The sequence below is a fragment of the Malurus melanocephalus genome, unplaced genomic scaffold (assembly GCF_030028575.1).
Source record: "Malurus melanocephalus ecotype Western Australia unplaced genomic scaffold, MMel_1.1 scaffold_60, whole genome shotgun sequence".
NCBI lineage: Eukaryota > Metazoa > Chordata > Aves > Passeriformes > Maluridae > Malurus > Malurus melanocephalus.
Window position 1 is genome coordinate 2,704,063 of NW_026623292.1, and position 17,140 is coordinate 2,721,202.

The following is a 17,140-nucleotide window of genomic DNA, read 5'->3' on the forward strand; positions in this document are numbered from 1 at the left end:
TGTGGACATTGTGAGCGTTAAGAAGTAAAATAATCATGTTTAAGATTATTCCATTCCCTAAAATTTATTTTAGTTTTGTACATAGACAGAAAATCTCTCTCCAAAAAAACCCATTCCTAACCTGAATAGGAGCAAAGAGAATAGAATGGTAGGTCTGGCAGTTAGAGTTCTGACAGATCAGAGAATGGAAATGACTCCCAGTATGTTAGTACATTCTGATCTTGCAGTAACAGGTCTTTTATTCCTTACTTTTTTTTTTTTTTAAGTTGGTTGGGGTTTTGTTTGCCTTTGACAAAGTAGAAGGTATGGACCTGATAGACTTACACAGATCTAGAGCTCAAAATGTGACAAGTGCTGGCTGATGCTGCTTCATTTTCTGTTACAAGTTAGGATTCTCTTGAAAGCTCTTTTGACTTTCCATTTCCAGTGGTCAAAAATCAGGATTAACAGTTAACAAGTTTCCTTCCATTTTGGCTTCCTTTACTTCCTGCTTATAACTGCCACGGTACACAGAGTTAATTCTTAAAATGTCTTTGAKCTCAGTCCTAAATTTTTGTTTGGGTTTTGTTGGAGGGAAATCTGTCTTTTTTTGATACATTACTTATCTTTGTTCTTACTAGAAATAATTTGACCAAAATTAATAGTGTCTGCTGGCAGCACAGGGACAATGTGCAAGATTTTCTGTAGTGTAGATATATTGGTGGTGCCTTGCTTTTTACACTGTCTTCAGCTGTTACACAGTTTTATTTTCCATTATAGCTTTGCTAAAGATTTGCCTGAAKTACAAAATGGTGTGTCTGTGTGTCTCGGATGGAATATGTGTATTTATTTCCTCAGTATGTACCTGAAAAGAATTTGCAGTTGTGTCTCGAGCAGCTACTAAATGATCAGATTTTAAGAATTTTGAGAAGGGAGTATTTAACATTTGATTTCAATAATGTGTATCATGCTACTAGAGGGGGGAAGAAAAATGTACACTACCCCTAGTATCACTATTGTTAACGGTTACTACATTTTTCATTGCCCATACAAACAGAAATGCTGCCAGCTGGGTTTGCCATTCAGAAATTTGCAGATCAGAACTTGTTTTAATGTCTCATTACWTGAAAGTTTGCTCATTCTGCCCTTCCTTTCTTCAAAATTACAGAAATGTGGGGAAAATGAGTTAATTAGTTTTGATCTTTGTGAGAAATTTATTCATTAGTTATTTGCCTTATCCATGTGTCTATATATTTATGAATTATGCCTATTATAATATTGGAAGTATGACTTACAGTTGAATTTTAGAGTATTCTGTTCCRATATAGTAATCATCACAGTTTGGCTTAAAATTTGCAAGGACTTTTATCACCTCTTTAAAATTAACATGTTGGATTGTAAACAGTACCAAAATCACTCTGGCCAACTCTTTTTCTTTCTCCAAAGCTGCTGAGCAGCTGCAATAGCCGTTGCTTTTCTGGAAAAAGAGATGCTACGCATTTCCAATATTAAGTCTGCTTTTAGGGGTTTCTTTAAGATGTCTAGAGATACTGTGATGTAGCGGAAATCTCATGAACGTGGTGTGAATTTTAGCAATGACTTCATTTAAAGTTAGGCCTTGTGTAATCTTCTATTTTCTGCCTCGCATTTTGATTCCTCTTTGTCTGATAAGGAGCTTCCCTGTCCATGACTTTTTAAAAGACAGCAGCTGAGGAATGCTTTTTTCCACTTGAGCTTCTGCTTTGTTTTATCCTCTCTGAAGTACCTAAGTATATATTGGCTGGGTTGCCGGAGAAAAAGGAGAACATGGTTCTTACTGCAAACAGTGTGAAATTTGCTAGAAATACAGTCCAGTGGAGAAAAATGGTGAGGGACAGAGAATATAGGGATATTACCTATGGCAAAATTGCATAGCTGCTGAAGCTCTTAGTGTGTGATTTCCTGTTTGCTTGTTAGCTTAAAATAAAATTTTAAGCTACAGCTTGTATTTCAGAGAAGTGTGAAAGGGATAGGAGAAAAAAAAACGTAATAAAGGTAAAACCAAACAGGAAGACTGCAAAAAGAGATTCAGAGGACAGAAAAGGGAGGAGAGTATTGGCTATGCAACTACAGTAGGATTAGCTGTCATGAACTACCACAAGGAGAAAGGGAAAATGTTGGAAGATAAGGAAAGTTGAGAAAATAGGAGAGAAGTGGAACAATATTCTGAAAACCAAAGAAAGCAAGGGATAATTCAATAATCCTTAAGGGAATGTGGAATTGAAGAGAAATTTGTTTATATGAATGGTAGTTTGCCATGGGATGGTACTGTTTGCTGGGGAGGAAAATATTAATTTAAATAGCCTATGAAATAATGAAAATTGTATACTTGCTCCTTATGGGACAGCCCTTGTAGGAGCCATTGAAATCCAATACAGGTATCTTGTGTGTATAACATGAGATTATTCCCTGTTAATTTTATATCTCTGCAAAGCTTGTTGAAAAATAACTGTGTGTATACCGAATTTTTTAATTTTCTTGTCATATTTTGCATTATGATGATTAAAGGGGTATATCAGTTRTGTCAGAATAGGTACATGTGATACACAGTGTTGCAATTTTGTTCTTACATCTCCATGTATGTTGCAAGCTCATGAAGTATGTTCTTGAGAAGAGATAGAACTGGCACTGTACTTTCTTGGCTTCATTTTGTTTTGGTGTTCTGTGTTCCTGGTTCATTGCTTTCCTGAGGCATTGTGCTAGACTGGTGAGTGAAAAACAAATGAGCAAAATGAGTTTGAGCAAGAGCAAAACAAATGAGTTACCTATCTGTATGCTTTTCTTTGCCACATTTTCTTATTCCTCTTCACACGCCTCCAAAACATCTGTTGAACATAACCATGTTGGTTTGTCCCAATTGGTGTGTGTTTTAAAGGAATGCTCTGATACCATGCCAAGTTCTTAGAATTTAGCGTACCTGATGTAAACTGCCTCATCTGGCTTTTAAAGTAATTACTTTCTTGCTCATCACTGTCATTCCCTCACAAACAATGCATACCCATTTCTCTTAAGGCTGCCCGCTCGAAACATGCTTGTGTTGAAATGTAGGTAGCAAAATCATTGTGGCCTTGACTTTGTTCCTGCTCTCTGTTGAGTGGAAAGATGAGAATTACCATGCAGCAGAAAGCAGATGTGTAGCTCCAGGAGGTGTAGTTCATTCCTAGCCACACAGCAAATGAGTTTCTCAGCTGGAAGGTAGTGAAATACAGAATCTCTATGCTTTTATTGCCCTTCACTTGTGAAGCACACTGTTGCAAGGCGACATAAACTTCACTAATCTAACAAGAAAAGAACATTTATTTTGGTTGCCTACTCATCCACTTGATCSCTTTGTCACACTCAAATTCTGCTCTATTTGTTTTCAGCTTATGTGTTACCTTTTTATAGGTATGTTCATTATCATGAATAAGTGAAACAAAATTTTATTTGAGCTGTAAATCCTATTATACTTTAAAAATACTTTTGCTAATAATTGACTGTTTCTTACTTACATTTGTTATGGGTGTGCATATGGGTATTAATGGTGGGAAAAAAATGCAGCTTAATGGTTTTAAACTGCATATGGCTGTACACACTGGGATGCACAGTGTTCTCTTGCTGATGGTACAGTAGGCCTTTTAAAGAAAATGGGCAGGTATCATGACAAAATAGTTATCTGTTCATTCTTGAAGGGAATAGCATCATTGGTTCTGTGAAATATAAGTGGAGGCCACTCGTAGGCTCAAACTCCATGGGGAGCTTGTGTGCCCAAATGCAGGAGCTCTTGTGCATAAAATTAAATTAATGTCTTTGTAAACTGTGTGTTCTAGTTAGCAGAAAGCTCTTAACTGTACTCTTGGTTTTCATGGCCAGGCTGGACTTCCTCCTGCTCTCCAGTACCTCCGTCTAAAGTCAACCCAGTCTAGATGTAAAATCTCCACCTGCTTATTAAAAGTAGGCTGTAGTATCTGCTCTACAAGTCGACTGTACAGGCATTAAAGTTTTGTATTTGTGTACCTTAGAGTTGAGTGGGAACCCTACTGAAATACGTGATGCTGCTCTAGAGGTACCTTTCAGTCCCAATATCCTGTGGGAAAAAGGCTAAGTGGTGCYAGTTGCAAATTGTATCATCAGAGAAGTTTAATTTAATTATAAAAGGATGTCATGGAGTGCTTTCAAGTGTGCTGGAGTGTACTGGGCATTTGTTTTCTTGGGAAACATAGATTCATTAAATGTTTTTGCTAGAAGAGGAAATTTTCTGGAATCCTTATGCCATAGGGAAACACTTCTTAATGTTAATTTTCTCAGACTTCATTAGGAGCAAGTTATGTCTGTCTTAGTTCTGTATGTTAAAGAAATAACTGAGTTTATATAATCATTGCATATGAGTACTGTAAACTAGGTGGCACATAGCAAGTATTTCTAGGTGTATTTCTGGGAAAAAAAGGAGTTTCATATCTAACAAAGGCCATACCTAATTTTAGTGATATCCCATGTGTCATGCATTGCTAAACCAATACATGACAACAGAGGGAGAAGGAAATTGAAAATTAGCAGTCTTTCTGATCTCTTGAATGAAGAGAGGAAAGCTTTGATATGTTCAAATGTAAAACTTGCATTTCTAAAATAAAATAAAAAATTCTAGGAAAGCAAATGTAACTTTGCTTTATGTGTTGATTTAAACATAAAGCAAAGCTGATAGGTAAGCAATGGATTTGTCTTAAAAAATACATGGAAGTTGTGTCCACCAAGTTTGAGTGAAAATWCTTCACAATATAACAACAAGAGAATTTTAAACCACAGCAACTATTTTACATGTTTCTTTTCAATTTATCAGCTTTTTTTCTCACTGAAAAAAAAATGGGTGGGGAACTGATTATTAACTTTTTGTCCTGAAAATTTGTTTCCGTTTCTGAGCTCTTTCATTTTCAACATGTAACGTTTTGTGTTGTATATCTCAGATCAACTTGTTTAAAATAAACAATTTTTCAATGAGATGGTATTAAAACCTTTGAATACCACTAGGAGAGCTTGCCAGAGAAACCCTTGAGAAAATTCATAATTCTGGATTAATTGCAGGGTTTGCCCTGAATGGAGTAAATAATACATGAACCACACACTGAATGATGAGAATTAAATGAAATACTGAATTCATTCAGTAAGCTCATTTTCTCTTCAGCACATTAACTGAGACAGAAGTTCTACAGGGATAAAAAGTGACATAAAGACCATCATAATGTGTTGATACTGGGATGCCAAGTGAAGGTTGCAAAACAAGCTGTACTGCTGGCACTCCATTATTTTACTTGCAGCTTCATTTTTAAAATGCCTTTTAAGGGGATGTTGAGATAAAAAGGCTCTACTTGTGTTTACCTTTTGTTAGAAGATATCCTGTGAAGGATTCATTACCCATTYTGTAAAATAGCTTAAATGTCTTTAGGTGAAAAACATTGCTGAGTTCAAAATAGCTTGTAGTTGTGACTAAAGAGCTCAAGTCCTTTCTTACAACTTTTCGTGTATATGGATGGATCACAGGCRTCATAAGTAGTTGTACTGTGTTCAGGAGTTCTGCAGAGTTTTGCCTTGTTTTTATCATGTTTAATGCTTGGGTAATGGGAAGCCTGCTGCWTTTGATCAGGTGTGTTTGCTGTCCCTTCAGTCACATTGTTGGTAGTATAATCTGTGATCATTATTAACTCACTGCCTTGTGTGARCTGTTGTCCACAGTGCCAATAGAGAGCAGTAGGAAGGAAGTGAAAACCAATAAATCGACATGCAAATGAAATGTTAGAAACTGCAGTTAGCCATTTGTTTCTTTGTGCAGAAAGTCTAGTTACTCAGTGACAGAGCTGTAAAGATCTAAACAGACTATTTTGTGCCCCATTTGAAAGTGTTTCCTTATAATATTCTTGAAGAGATTTGAAATTAATTTTATTTGCTCTCGTTAGAGTGTGAATTCATTTTCAAACAGTGTGGAATAAAAGGCTATTAGGTGTTCATCCCTAAATAATACTTGAAAACTTAATTTTTCTACTGTCATCGTCCTTATAAATGTCTTGCTGGCTAGAGCTTTCCAGGAAAAAAAAGAAGAGAAACAGYATTTTGACATAGACACTGCTTTGAAATGGAAAGTTCAGCCTTCAGTATCTTTTWTTCAGGAAAAGAAATAAAATTGGTTTGGGTTTATATATTTTTAGGTGATTTCAAAGATCATTTTAGTTGAGGGTTAAGCGTCTTGTTATATTGCAGGGGAGCWAGGGGAACATTGTTTTCCTTTCTGAAATATTTCTCTTTTCATTGTATATAAGTTGTACTGCATCTTCAGGCGTTCTGATTGTGTGGTGCTATTCCCTGTGATACTGCAATGCCTTGAGTTTGCATGTTTTTTTTCTTTTCTTAAATAGCATCAAAGCCTTTGAAAAATGTTAACCTTTGCTCCACTAGTGCCTTTGAGAAATTTCTTTGCAGTCATAATTCATAATTCATAAGTATTTGAATTTGAGCATAAAGTTTATTATTTGAATATTAGAAACTTCTGCATAAATATTACAGTGTAAAAGCTGTATGTTTCACATGTTATTGTGTCTTACTAATGCTTGTTCAGAATTCAAAGTATTAAAAATTGAAGACCTGTGGTGGATTAAAGTGTAAAATAAGAAGCCTTTCAACAAACAGTAAACTGTATGTCAGATCTAGAAGTAAACTCTGTTTAAAATTGTGTTTTAACTTTTTCTACAGAGCACACCTACAACGTCGATACCAACAGTGCAAGTTCAGGGCCAGCAGATCAATTTGCAGCCACCTTCTTACACTGCAGCAAGTCAACATGCAGAGCAAATGAAAAAACCTGGACAGAACTTCATGTGTCTGTGGCAATCTTGTAAAAAGTAAATGGCTCCTTTATTTACCTTTTACTGATATGTAACAGATGCTTGTATATAGAAAGTGATTTCTACAGGTTCCATTCATTCTGTTTTCTTAAGTTACCTTACATTTCATCAGTGGGGAAAAGAAAAAGTGAAAAGTGTTGAGGGAACTGAATGAGATGGGGGGAGGCAAGACACTTAACTGCTATCAGCGGTACTTCAGAGCATAAAATGAGTATTACGTGTCTGATTCTTCAGTAACAAAGTATACTGATTCTTCAGTAACAAAGCAGTCATGTGGTTAAGTAAAAAAATTTCCAAGCGCTGAAGCTTGTTTTCTGTGTTGCAAATACAAAAGTAGTTCCTGTATTGCAGTTACAAATCATGTCTTTGCATTTTCTTGTGTTTCCAGTTTTGCTAGAGCAGGGTGTTGCACTTCAGTGTCCTGGTCAAAGTCTTATTTAGCTTATGACTAATTTTGGTAATTACACCATTTGTGTGCCAGAGGACACCATTGTCATGAAGGGCAATGTAAAGAAACTGGGCCTTAAGACTGGACAGCCATGATTTTTTTTTTTTTTTTTAATTTGCTGCTGTTGTTTCTAGAGAGGAGGGGACTAGCAGACATTTAGATGTAGGCTTGTACAAACGTGATATAGCCCTTGTTATCAGTATATCTTGGCACTGATTTTTAAAATAACTAATGTTTGTGATTACGCTCAATTTCTGGTTGAGGGCAGAGACTGGTGAAACAAAGATAGTTGTCAAATAGCCGCTTTGAAAAATGGAGACAAATTGGTAGTGGGAAAAATTGCATAACATGTAGGATGACATGAAAAAGAGTGAGAGGCTTCATTATAGTAGGATGACAAAGGGAGCATAAAGCTGATTTGGCAGAAAGCTGGTTGGAAATTCAGAAAATTGGGAGGAAAATAYGGAGAAGTTTGAATGTTTGAAACGGATAATTAAAAGGAGGCATTTGAACAGAAGTATAGGAATACTGAATGACAGTATGAAAGCCCTGAAAGTGCTATTTTTTTTCTTTAATTCCTTGCAAACATAATTCTAAGATCATTAAGTCAATGCAAGACACAGAGATCTGTCACATTTTAAATCATTGCCCTATTTTCACCTTAAAATTGGTTTATTCTTTCTTTGATAGGTGACACTTCTCTACGTAAGAAATATATGTAAGGCTTTACTTACCTTGTAGCTTCCTCCTTTATTACTAATAAATAGAACCATAGAGCCATAGTCCCCTGGCTGCACAATAGGTGCATTAACTCCTGCGTAGGTACAAGTGGGTTGTATTGAGGTTGAAATGAAAGGCTGGGGCAGTTTCACAGCAGAAGTCTTKCCAGTTTGTACCATGTCAAAGAGTTTGGTGAACTACAGTTTTAAAGCACAAATCACCAGCTTTCTTCCATGTATAAAGTTACACAGGATGAGCTGTATTAGGGCAGGAGGAGGAGCAATACTATTAAATTACCTTASATTACCAGTCTTTTTGTAGTCTGTCTTAAAATACTACTCCAGAAATATTTCCTGAGACTGAAGGGCTAAAAGACCATTGATCTCTATGTTTTATTCCAGGCCTAGTATATTACTTCTGTTGCTTTAGTTTATCTGGTTGTTACTTCCTGTACTGCTTTTTGTTTATGGTTAAATTTCATTCTTTTCAAAGTTTTCAGAGATTTTTGTGCTAATAGATTTAGTTCGCATGATACACACCTCTTCTTCTATGCTGTCACCTTTAAAATACTTACTGCAGTCCCAGCCTAAAACCAGTTTAGATAAGCATTACACTCGGTGTTCTCTGTGTTGAAGAGAGAGCCAAAATGTTGTTAGCATTTTCCTCAAATATATATTTCCTCAATATGTTTATTCATATTTCTTGAGCAGCCTGATTAAAAACAGGTGTATTGAATCTCCTGTAGGCTTCCTGCTTCTATCAGACAGAAAAATCTGGAATTGCCACCTGTTCTTTTTTTATTTATAACTCCCAGTCTTAGCTGTTTTAATTGAGTAGTTTAAGAGGAAAATGAAGATTCTTTTGAGTGGGTCATGAGTCTGTGTGAACTTCGCATTCACTTCTTGGTTTCATTCTCCATTGCAATTTTCTTTTTCCTAGGATTAAGCAGGGAGTTGTATCACAGTAGAATGATAGAATAGTGGGTGTTCATAGCTAACTGGAAAGATATTACAGGAGGCAYATTTGAAACAGTAATTTTCACCTGTTTCTCTATGCATGTTCTTTAGTTTACTCCTCAAAAAATATTAGCATGTTTCCCTTCCAAGATCTGTTGCAGAAGTCAGTGAAGGCCCTAAACATCTTACTGAGAATCAGAATAAATACGAATAAATTAAATAGTATGTTCTTTTTCTACCCATTTATTTTGCTGCTCCAGCCAGTAATGTTCTAGTGGTGTGGGTGAGTGTTTTGGTTTGGGTTTTTCCAGAACTGAATTAGAAAACATTAGATCAAGATTTGAAATGCCACAGATTTAGCAGTGTCTAAAGACTACAGCGAGATGAAGGCTGAATTATGCAAATAATTGAAATAAAATTGAAATTATTGGCTTCTGGCAAATGTGTTCAGATTTAATGTCTGAAGTGGAAGTAAAATTCTAAAAGGTGTCATTCAGCTCATTATTTTGCATTGAGGATATAACAGAAAGTGGGTGTTTTCCTTTGAACTTCAGCTGTCTGCAAGTACTGCTAATTGTATGCAGCTTAATTTTTTGTTTCACAGGTAGGCAGATGTCTGCTCTTGAATTGCTTTGTATTTAAAAAGTAGATTGAAAATGCTATTGTATCTCCACTGCCTCTAAAGTCAGCTATTAATGTTCTGTTCAGCAGTTGAACAGAAACCATGGATGAATTAAGTGTGGAAACAAGATTCTAGGCTGAACTGACCATATTGTCAGTACTTAAGCTTTTTTTTTTGTTACCATAGTTAGGTGTTTCTTTAATGAAAAACAGTTTTTCTCTGCAAAATGGTAGTAAGTTTGAATCCTTCTAGATCAGTGATTGAAGTGTATAACACTGAATATATGAAACAGTGAATGAGCCAACATAGCTAAAATTTTTCTGAAGCCTTGCCATGTTGAATGAAATGTTTTGCACTGTATTTTGGGTTTCACTTAGACCATGAAATCTGTTTCATCTGTGCCAGGAATTATTCATAAAAGGTTGGTGCCAGGCTTAGGCTGATTCCCCTTTATGGTGGAAAGACACCTTTCTGACCTCTGAAACACCGACTGTTGAGACAATGTAGATATAAAACATTTTGTTTTCATTTCCTGCTATGCATTTTCTTTACCAACAGCAAGAGGCAGGTATTTCTTCCCCTCAGCTTCCCTTCAGTAAGAGGTGACTGACGTGTAAAAGATGAATGCTTTTGAAGACAGTAGTATTTATTGCCTGTGCAGAAGGCAACTGCTGTATTACAGGCAGTTATTGCAGTAGCATTCAGTTTATAACCAAGACTTGTCTGTTGGTGAAATCAGCTCTTTGRTACCTTTATAGAGTTCAGGTATCACTATCCATACATGTAGGACTAGGTATCAGTTGCCAAGTGTGTTTGCATAATGGACACTACTGAAATGAGCAGTGGGATGTAGAAGGAGATGGCTGGGTCAAAGCACTCACTGATCTGCTTTTCTTAAGCTGGGAGGCCAGACTTGGTCTTGTCCATGAATGGCTGCTGTAGGTTGTAGATATTGYGACAACCTTGGCTGCTGCAGTGGGTGTCTGGTGGGAGGTCATCTCCTCTTRGCGCTGTTCAGCCAACTTAGTTCAGTCAAACACCTTAGTGGATGTATTTTAATATAACTGAAACTCAAGTRCTGTCATGGGGACCGGAGTAGGGTAAATGTGTTCCCTCTTTGGTAACACTGTGGCTCCATTGGCATCTGTCCACCAACTGTGTGGTGGACATTTGCTTCCCAAATGGCAGCAGCTAGATTTCTAGATCTCTTCAGTACAAGCTTTAAGTGGGTGTTAATGAGCTGGGTTAGTTGTATTGAAGTGGATTGTGAACAGCTAAATATTTTGGCCATTTTTGTCTCTGTTGGCCTAAGGGACATAATTTATAACATYTGAGATACATTTTAATGTGTATATATAGGCAAAAAAAAAACCAGTGCTTTGAGCCATTCACTATTTTGATGTGTTTTTTTAAATACAGTGATTCTCCTTAACCATCTTATATTTGTTGCAAGTAGCACATGATATGTCTGCATGAGATTGGAGGTAGCTTAGGTTGGGTTGCAGCAGTCATGCTTTGGGGGAGTTTGCAGTCTTGAGAAATACAGGTCAAAAAAAATACTGGGAAAATCATATTGACATTTATTGGTAGCTCACCTGTAATATGTGTACATTCTTCCCTTTAAAATTTTACACCTTTGCATTGTAAGGAGTAAGGAGTAAAGTCAGGCTCTTAAACTCTAAGGAGGCAGAATTCCAGCTGTTTAAGGAGATTGTGAGTGGGATCCTTGGGGATAAGGGAGTGCAACAGGGCTGGCAAAACTGAAACTGAGCCTGGCAAGGTATGCAAAAAATAACAGGAAGGGTTTGTACAGTTACATTAATTATAAAAGGAGGGTCAAAGGAGGAAAGGGTGCATTTGCTGATGAACAGGTGACAACAAACCTAGCCAGCTTGGCTTCACCAAGGGGGAATCCTGTTGGACCAACCTAGCAGCTTTCTGTGATGGAGTAACTACATCAGAGGTTAAGGGAAGAGCTACAGATGGCATTTAGTTGGATTTCTGTCAAGCCTTTGACATGGTCCCCCACAACAACCTTCTTTCTAAATCAGAGGAAGATGGATTTGATAAGTGGACTGTTAGATGGATTAGCAATTGGTTGGACAGTCACATCCAGAGGGTGGTAATTSGTGGCTCATCTCCATGAACATCAGTGACACGTGGTGTCCCTCAAGGTCTGCACTGGGACCAGTGTTATTTAATATTTTCATTAATRACAGGGATGAAGGGATGCAGTGYACCTTCAGCAGGTTTGCAGATGACACTGAGCTGAGTGTGCAGTCCCCAACACAGGAAGGACATGAACCTGCTGGAGTGAGTCCAGAGGAGGGCAACCAAATTGATCAGATTAAATAAAGTCTGAGTGTGACTGCCAGTAAAGAAGGAAAAGGAATATATGAAACTCATCTGGTTTAGCTGTTCGTAGTTTGTTGCTATATTTTGCTTGTATTGCAGACAATGTGTCTGTTGGAATTAACATGCATTATTTYTTTGGTGAAGTGTAAGTAGAAAACGGAACCATGGTATTCCAATCAGATTTGGAAAAATCATATTGACATTTATTGGTAGCTCACTGGTAATATGTGTACATGTTTTTCCCTTTAAAATTTTACAACTTTTGATTTATCAATGCATGGTTTCAATTCAGAAAAAAAGAAGTTTCACTGCCACTATGGGTTGATGTTTGTTATATTTGTGCCTCACCATTAACTGAGGAAAAAAAAAATTAAATTCCCCTTTGCTCTTTTTGTAGGTGGTTTCAGACACCATCACAGGTTTTCTATCACGCAGCAACCGAACATGGAGGAAAAGATGTCTACCCCGGGCAGTGCTTGTGGGAGGGATGTGAACCTTTCCAGCGACAGAGGTTTTCCTTCATTACCCATTTACAGGTGCAGATTTTTCTTTCACATACTACTTCAGAAAACAGGAAGAATTTAATGGTAAATTTCCATACACCTTTCTTACTGTCTTTTTCTTTTCCTCAAACAGGATAAGCACTGTTCCAGAGATGCTTTGCTTGCAGGATTAAAGCAAGACGAACTTGGACAAGGAGGAAATCAGAAGCCTTCCAATAAGTAAGAGACTTGAGCATCATTAGCAATAGAGAAAATTAGAGAATTACAAATTTTTAGAAGAATTTGTTAATAAGTTGGCTTATCAGGTGAAACTCTGTATACCTAAGAATCTGTRACAGTAATCACGTTTTAAGGTGGGTTCCACTAAGACAAAAAGGACAAAAATTCTGATGTAGTTGCAGTTACCTTAAAAAGAACAGGTAATTCTTTAAAGTATTTGGGTCAAAACTCTATAATGCACATTGTTCTCAACRTGCTTTCCTATTTTTTTCCACAACTGGACAGCATTGTATAACTTTCCTTGTAACAGGGAAATGCTTGTAATCCAAATGGGAAGTTATTTGTTGTGTACAGTTCATGTCTCACAACTGTGAGATGGATTGTCTTGTAACTTGCTGCATTCCTTCCAGTTTCGTTGTCTAAATTTGGGCTGATTTGATCCAGGGGCAGTTATAATTATCCTCCCTTTAAATAAGCAAGCAAGATAAAGACTCCTAAGAGTATTCTGATTTTGTGATGCTATCTGAAGTCAGGTTTGGCTGGTCTCTTTCCCAGAATGATCTCAACCATCTGGAAATAATACTGGAGAGTGCARCTCCATTGGTGTGAGGTTTTGGGGATGGCTGTGTTAATAGTGGAGTTATTCAGGGTTCAGTTAGTTTTATGAATGTGTTAAGACCAGGCCTTTGTTAGTAACTGACTGGAACCCTTTGTTGCAAGCTAAAGATGTAATTACATGGTCACAGGAAGATTTTTGCAGCCTGTTCTGTGGTTTGTAAAATTGCTACCAAGCTGCTGGAGGCAGCAGAGAAAGTCAAATYATGAAAACTGGAGAAATTTAGTTTGAGAGTCCTTTTGTTTTTTAATATAAAAAAACATGTAACACAGACTTATAATTGCTTTATGGTGCCTTGTTTCATTAAATTGAACAACACTCAGACTTCAGAAAACCACAAAAAGAATTATGGTAATATAGTCTCAACTACTTTGTAAGTGGAAAGTGTAGGGCTGACACCATCTACTAGTGTGATGTGATCTTTACTCTGCCTTTGCATAATGTTCCGTCACACAGATAACACACTCCAGTAGCTAYGTGTCCTCACAAGCTGCTTTTAAATTGGCACAGGTATTCACAGGAGGAAAACAGTTCATACATCCCCTCCTGAGGCAGAATTCCCTAATTAGGTCAGATTCAGAAAGCAGGAATTTACGTGCATAACCAGTTCTTGCTAAAATATTGAGATGCAGTATCACAAGATACTAAGGATATGATTTCACAATACAAATTATACAAGAGTCTTCTGCTCAAAATAGGATGTTTTATGTCTTTTAAAGGTGTGCATAGGGACATCGTTTAGTGGTGGATGTGGCAGTGGGTAATAGTTAGACTTGGTGATCTTAGAAGTGTTTCCCAGCCTGAATGGTTCTATGATTCTGTTTTGATTCTCCACAACATCCCTTGTTGCTTCTCATGGCTGTGCATTGCTTACGTGAGAGATCCAGCTTTAGTAGATTGCATGGTAAATGAATTTGTTTAAAAAAATGCTTGTGGAGCAAAAGAGTGGGCTTGGCACATGGATGAAATATGTTTGCCTTACTATCAGTTGAACACCAGTACAGGAGGTGGGCTGGAATGAAAGGAACGGATGAAACCTTTCTCTGTCAGTACTCACAACTTTAATRCACTTTCCTCTCTTGTGAAATCTAGAGGTTCCTTTCCTGTTACTTTTATTCTCTTCCCTTAACAAACAGGAATAATTTAGGTAAGTGTAGTGCATCCCCTACATTACCTTACAGTGCTGCCCCAGAGTTCTGTTCACACAACTGAAAAGAGCATCTGGCAGCTACATGAGGGAGACAGACTTGATCATTTGCTTTCCAGAATCAATGACTCGTCAAACTAAACCCTACGCTCACTCCAGTGGCTCACCTCAAGCTACTTGACAGGTTCATGTTTAAAGGCTGTCTTACAGGGTTTTGGCCTAATTTACTTTTTTCAGTCCTAGAAGTTTGTCAGATATATTCAGCTCACAACTGATAGTCCGTATCATTAAACTCTTGTATGGAGATCTGAAACAGCTTATAAATGCCTGGTACTGAAGACAAAGCACATTTAAGTAATCAGGCATTTATTAGGTGAACTTTCTTCACTTAATCTCTCACCATTTAGTAAAACCTACCCCTACCTCAGTGAGTGCAGATAAGTGAGTGTTRCTGGTGCTGGAAGAAAAATGGGGAATACAGTGTAAGAAATGGGGGGCTGTTCCCTAATCATCCTTTCTATCTATCATAACACCATACATATTTGAAAAAATTTGTAATGGCTTTTGCTAGAACCAGTTAGGCAGCGTGAAGCCGCATTACAGAGTTGGTTTCATACCTYAATTCTGCATTTCTTTGCTTTTGAAGTTGTATTATTTTAACTCTTCCTCTTCTGGTTTTCAGAGGTAGCTGAATATTACATTCTGGAAGGTCAGGTAGCACTAGCAATTTAACTGTTTGTTGACTGTAGCTTAATGCATTGGAATCCTTTTGGATTCATGTTCATTTTTTTTTCCTTGTCACTGAAGCAAAGGTGAATATTCTTCATACACTGTGGGTGTGGGCAGGAAATAACTTTAAATCAGAATATGAATGGTATGGTTTGAAGTGAAGTTGATAATACAGTTAAAGAAATTCRAGAAATCTAGATGTTTCAAGAGAGATACTTGCCCACACACACAAGTCAGTCCACTTGATGTCTCAGTAACTTTTTATCAATTTATCTTTTTTCCCAATCTTAAARAGAGAGCATAATTTTTAATATCTTCTTAAWWWAKKGMMRWYKKCMMTWWWTTAATACTCGTAGAATCAAGGCAATTGTAGTTCAGCTTTCTAAAATATGGTATGATAACTGTTGAAGAGAGGCATTCGAAACAGCCTCCATTGATGTATTCTGGTGCTTCTCAATACAAGGAAAACAAAAATATTACAGAAATTAAAAATTAAGATAATAATTCTTTTACAGTGGTTCTTGGTCTTCTATAAACATATCATTGCCCACCAGTTTCTTAATTAAGCCCCTGTCCTTCTCCTTTTAYTTAAAAAAGCTTTTTATTTATTTCATCTATTATAAATTTTATTTTCAGTATTTTTATATTATATATGTTATTTCTATTTGGGGAGGATGACAGTGATTGTGAGCTAAGGTTTTAGGGAGGGTTCTGTCTGTTACTGCATTTTAGTTTTAAGCTGGGCTTCCTTGCTGTTAGAACCTCAGATTACTAAGAAAATCTCTCTAAGCAGAGAATTCAAGTTTTATTCTTAAAACATTCACTTTCAGTATAAGATACTTAAATAATACTTAGAGGCTTTCATTCAAAAAACAGAACATCTACATTTGATTTATGCTACCTTTACAAGTAAGCACTACTTCTTAACCAGGTTCTACTAGGGTATTAAAAGTCTTCATAATAATACTGTTCAAAATATTGAAGTGCGGTGATACGTTTCACCACTAATGTTTCAAATTATTTTTGGGATGACATTTTGAGTCTAACTCAGTAAGTGAAGTTGCATATTTATGCATTCTGAACTCTGATGGTATGAGTAATTTCAAAGTTTTTACATGAAATAGAGCTTTGACTTCGGTGTTAATACTGAAAATGGAGAAATTGCCTCTGCTATGTTTGTKATATCCTGTTTAATTTGTTAATCTCAGTCTAAAAGCTGCAGTAACAGGTAACTGATTTTACAAATGTTTGATTTGTTTTAACAATTACATGTTTAATGTCTTAGAACATAAATTATTTTATATTACTCCTCACTAATCGCAGTTAATATATATTTTAAATTGTCTTAGTGTCTAATGGTCCCAATGAGTTGTATCAAGTCTTGAGTAGCCATACTTTAAGGACCTTCTCTGGCCAAATCCCAGATGGCATTCGCATAGCTGCTATCACAGTTCCTGTTAAATCCTATCTGATAAAACAGTTCTTTAAATTGGTACACTTCAGGAAGTGGCTGTGTTATTACTACAATATATTACTTTTCCATCACAAATATCATGGGTGATGAGCACTACTTCTTCAAGAGAAATGGCTTTTTCACATAAAATGAAGTTCATGACTCTTCTGAAGGCTTTACAATAAGGCTTATCTCTGRCAACAATCATGTATCAGCACTAAGCATTAATGGGTCTTTGTGTCTCTGTTCAGATGGGTTAAAAATTGTAAAATAAATTTTCAAAGCTGTTAATTGTCTAGAAAACAATGTAAACCTTATTTTTATTAATTCTTCCTTTACTAATGTAGGCAGCCAGCTGCAGGGGGTACTGCTTCTACTCCTAGAGCACAGAAGGCCATTGTGAATCATCCAAGTGCTGCCCTAATGGCATTAAGGAGAGGATCAAGAAACCTTGTCTTCAGAGATTTCACAGTTAGTATTGTTTG

At 36.6% G+C, this 17,140-nt stretch overlaps 1 protein-coding gene across 1 annotated transcript in view; it reads left to right on the forward strand.

Annotated features, from left to right (window-relative positions):
* ARID2 (AT-rich interaction domain 2) overlaps positions 1-17,140 on the forward strand; it is a 93,361-nt gene that overhangs the window by 72,832 nt on the left and 3,389 nt on the right. Inside the window, exons 16-19 of the mRNA XM_057366162.1 lie at positions 6,736-6,884; positions 12,386-12,524; positions 12,625-12,710; positions 17,003-17,126. Coding sequence (XP_057222145.1) covers positions 6,736-6,884; positions 12,386-12,524; positions 12,625-12,710; positions 17,003-17,126 — 498 coding nt within the window. The remainder of the gene's footprint in view (positions 1-6,735; positions 6,885-12,385; positions 12,525-12,624; positions 12,711-17,002; positions 17,127-17,140) is intronic.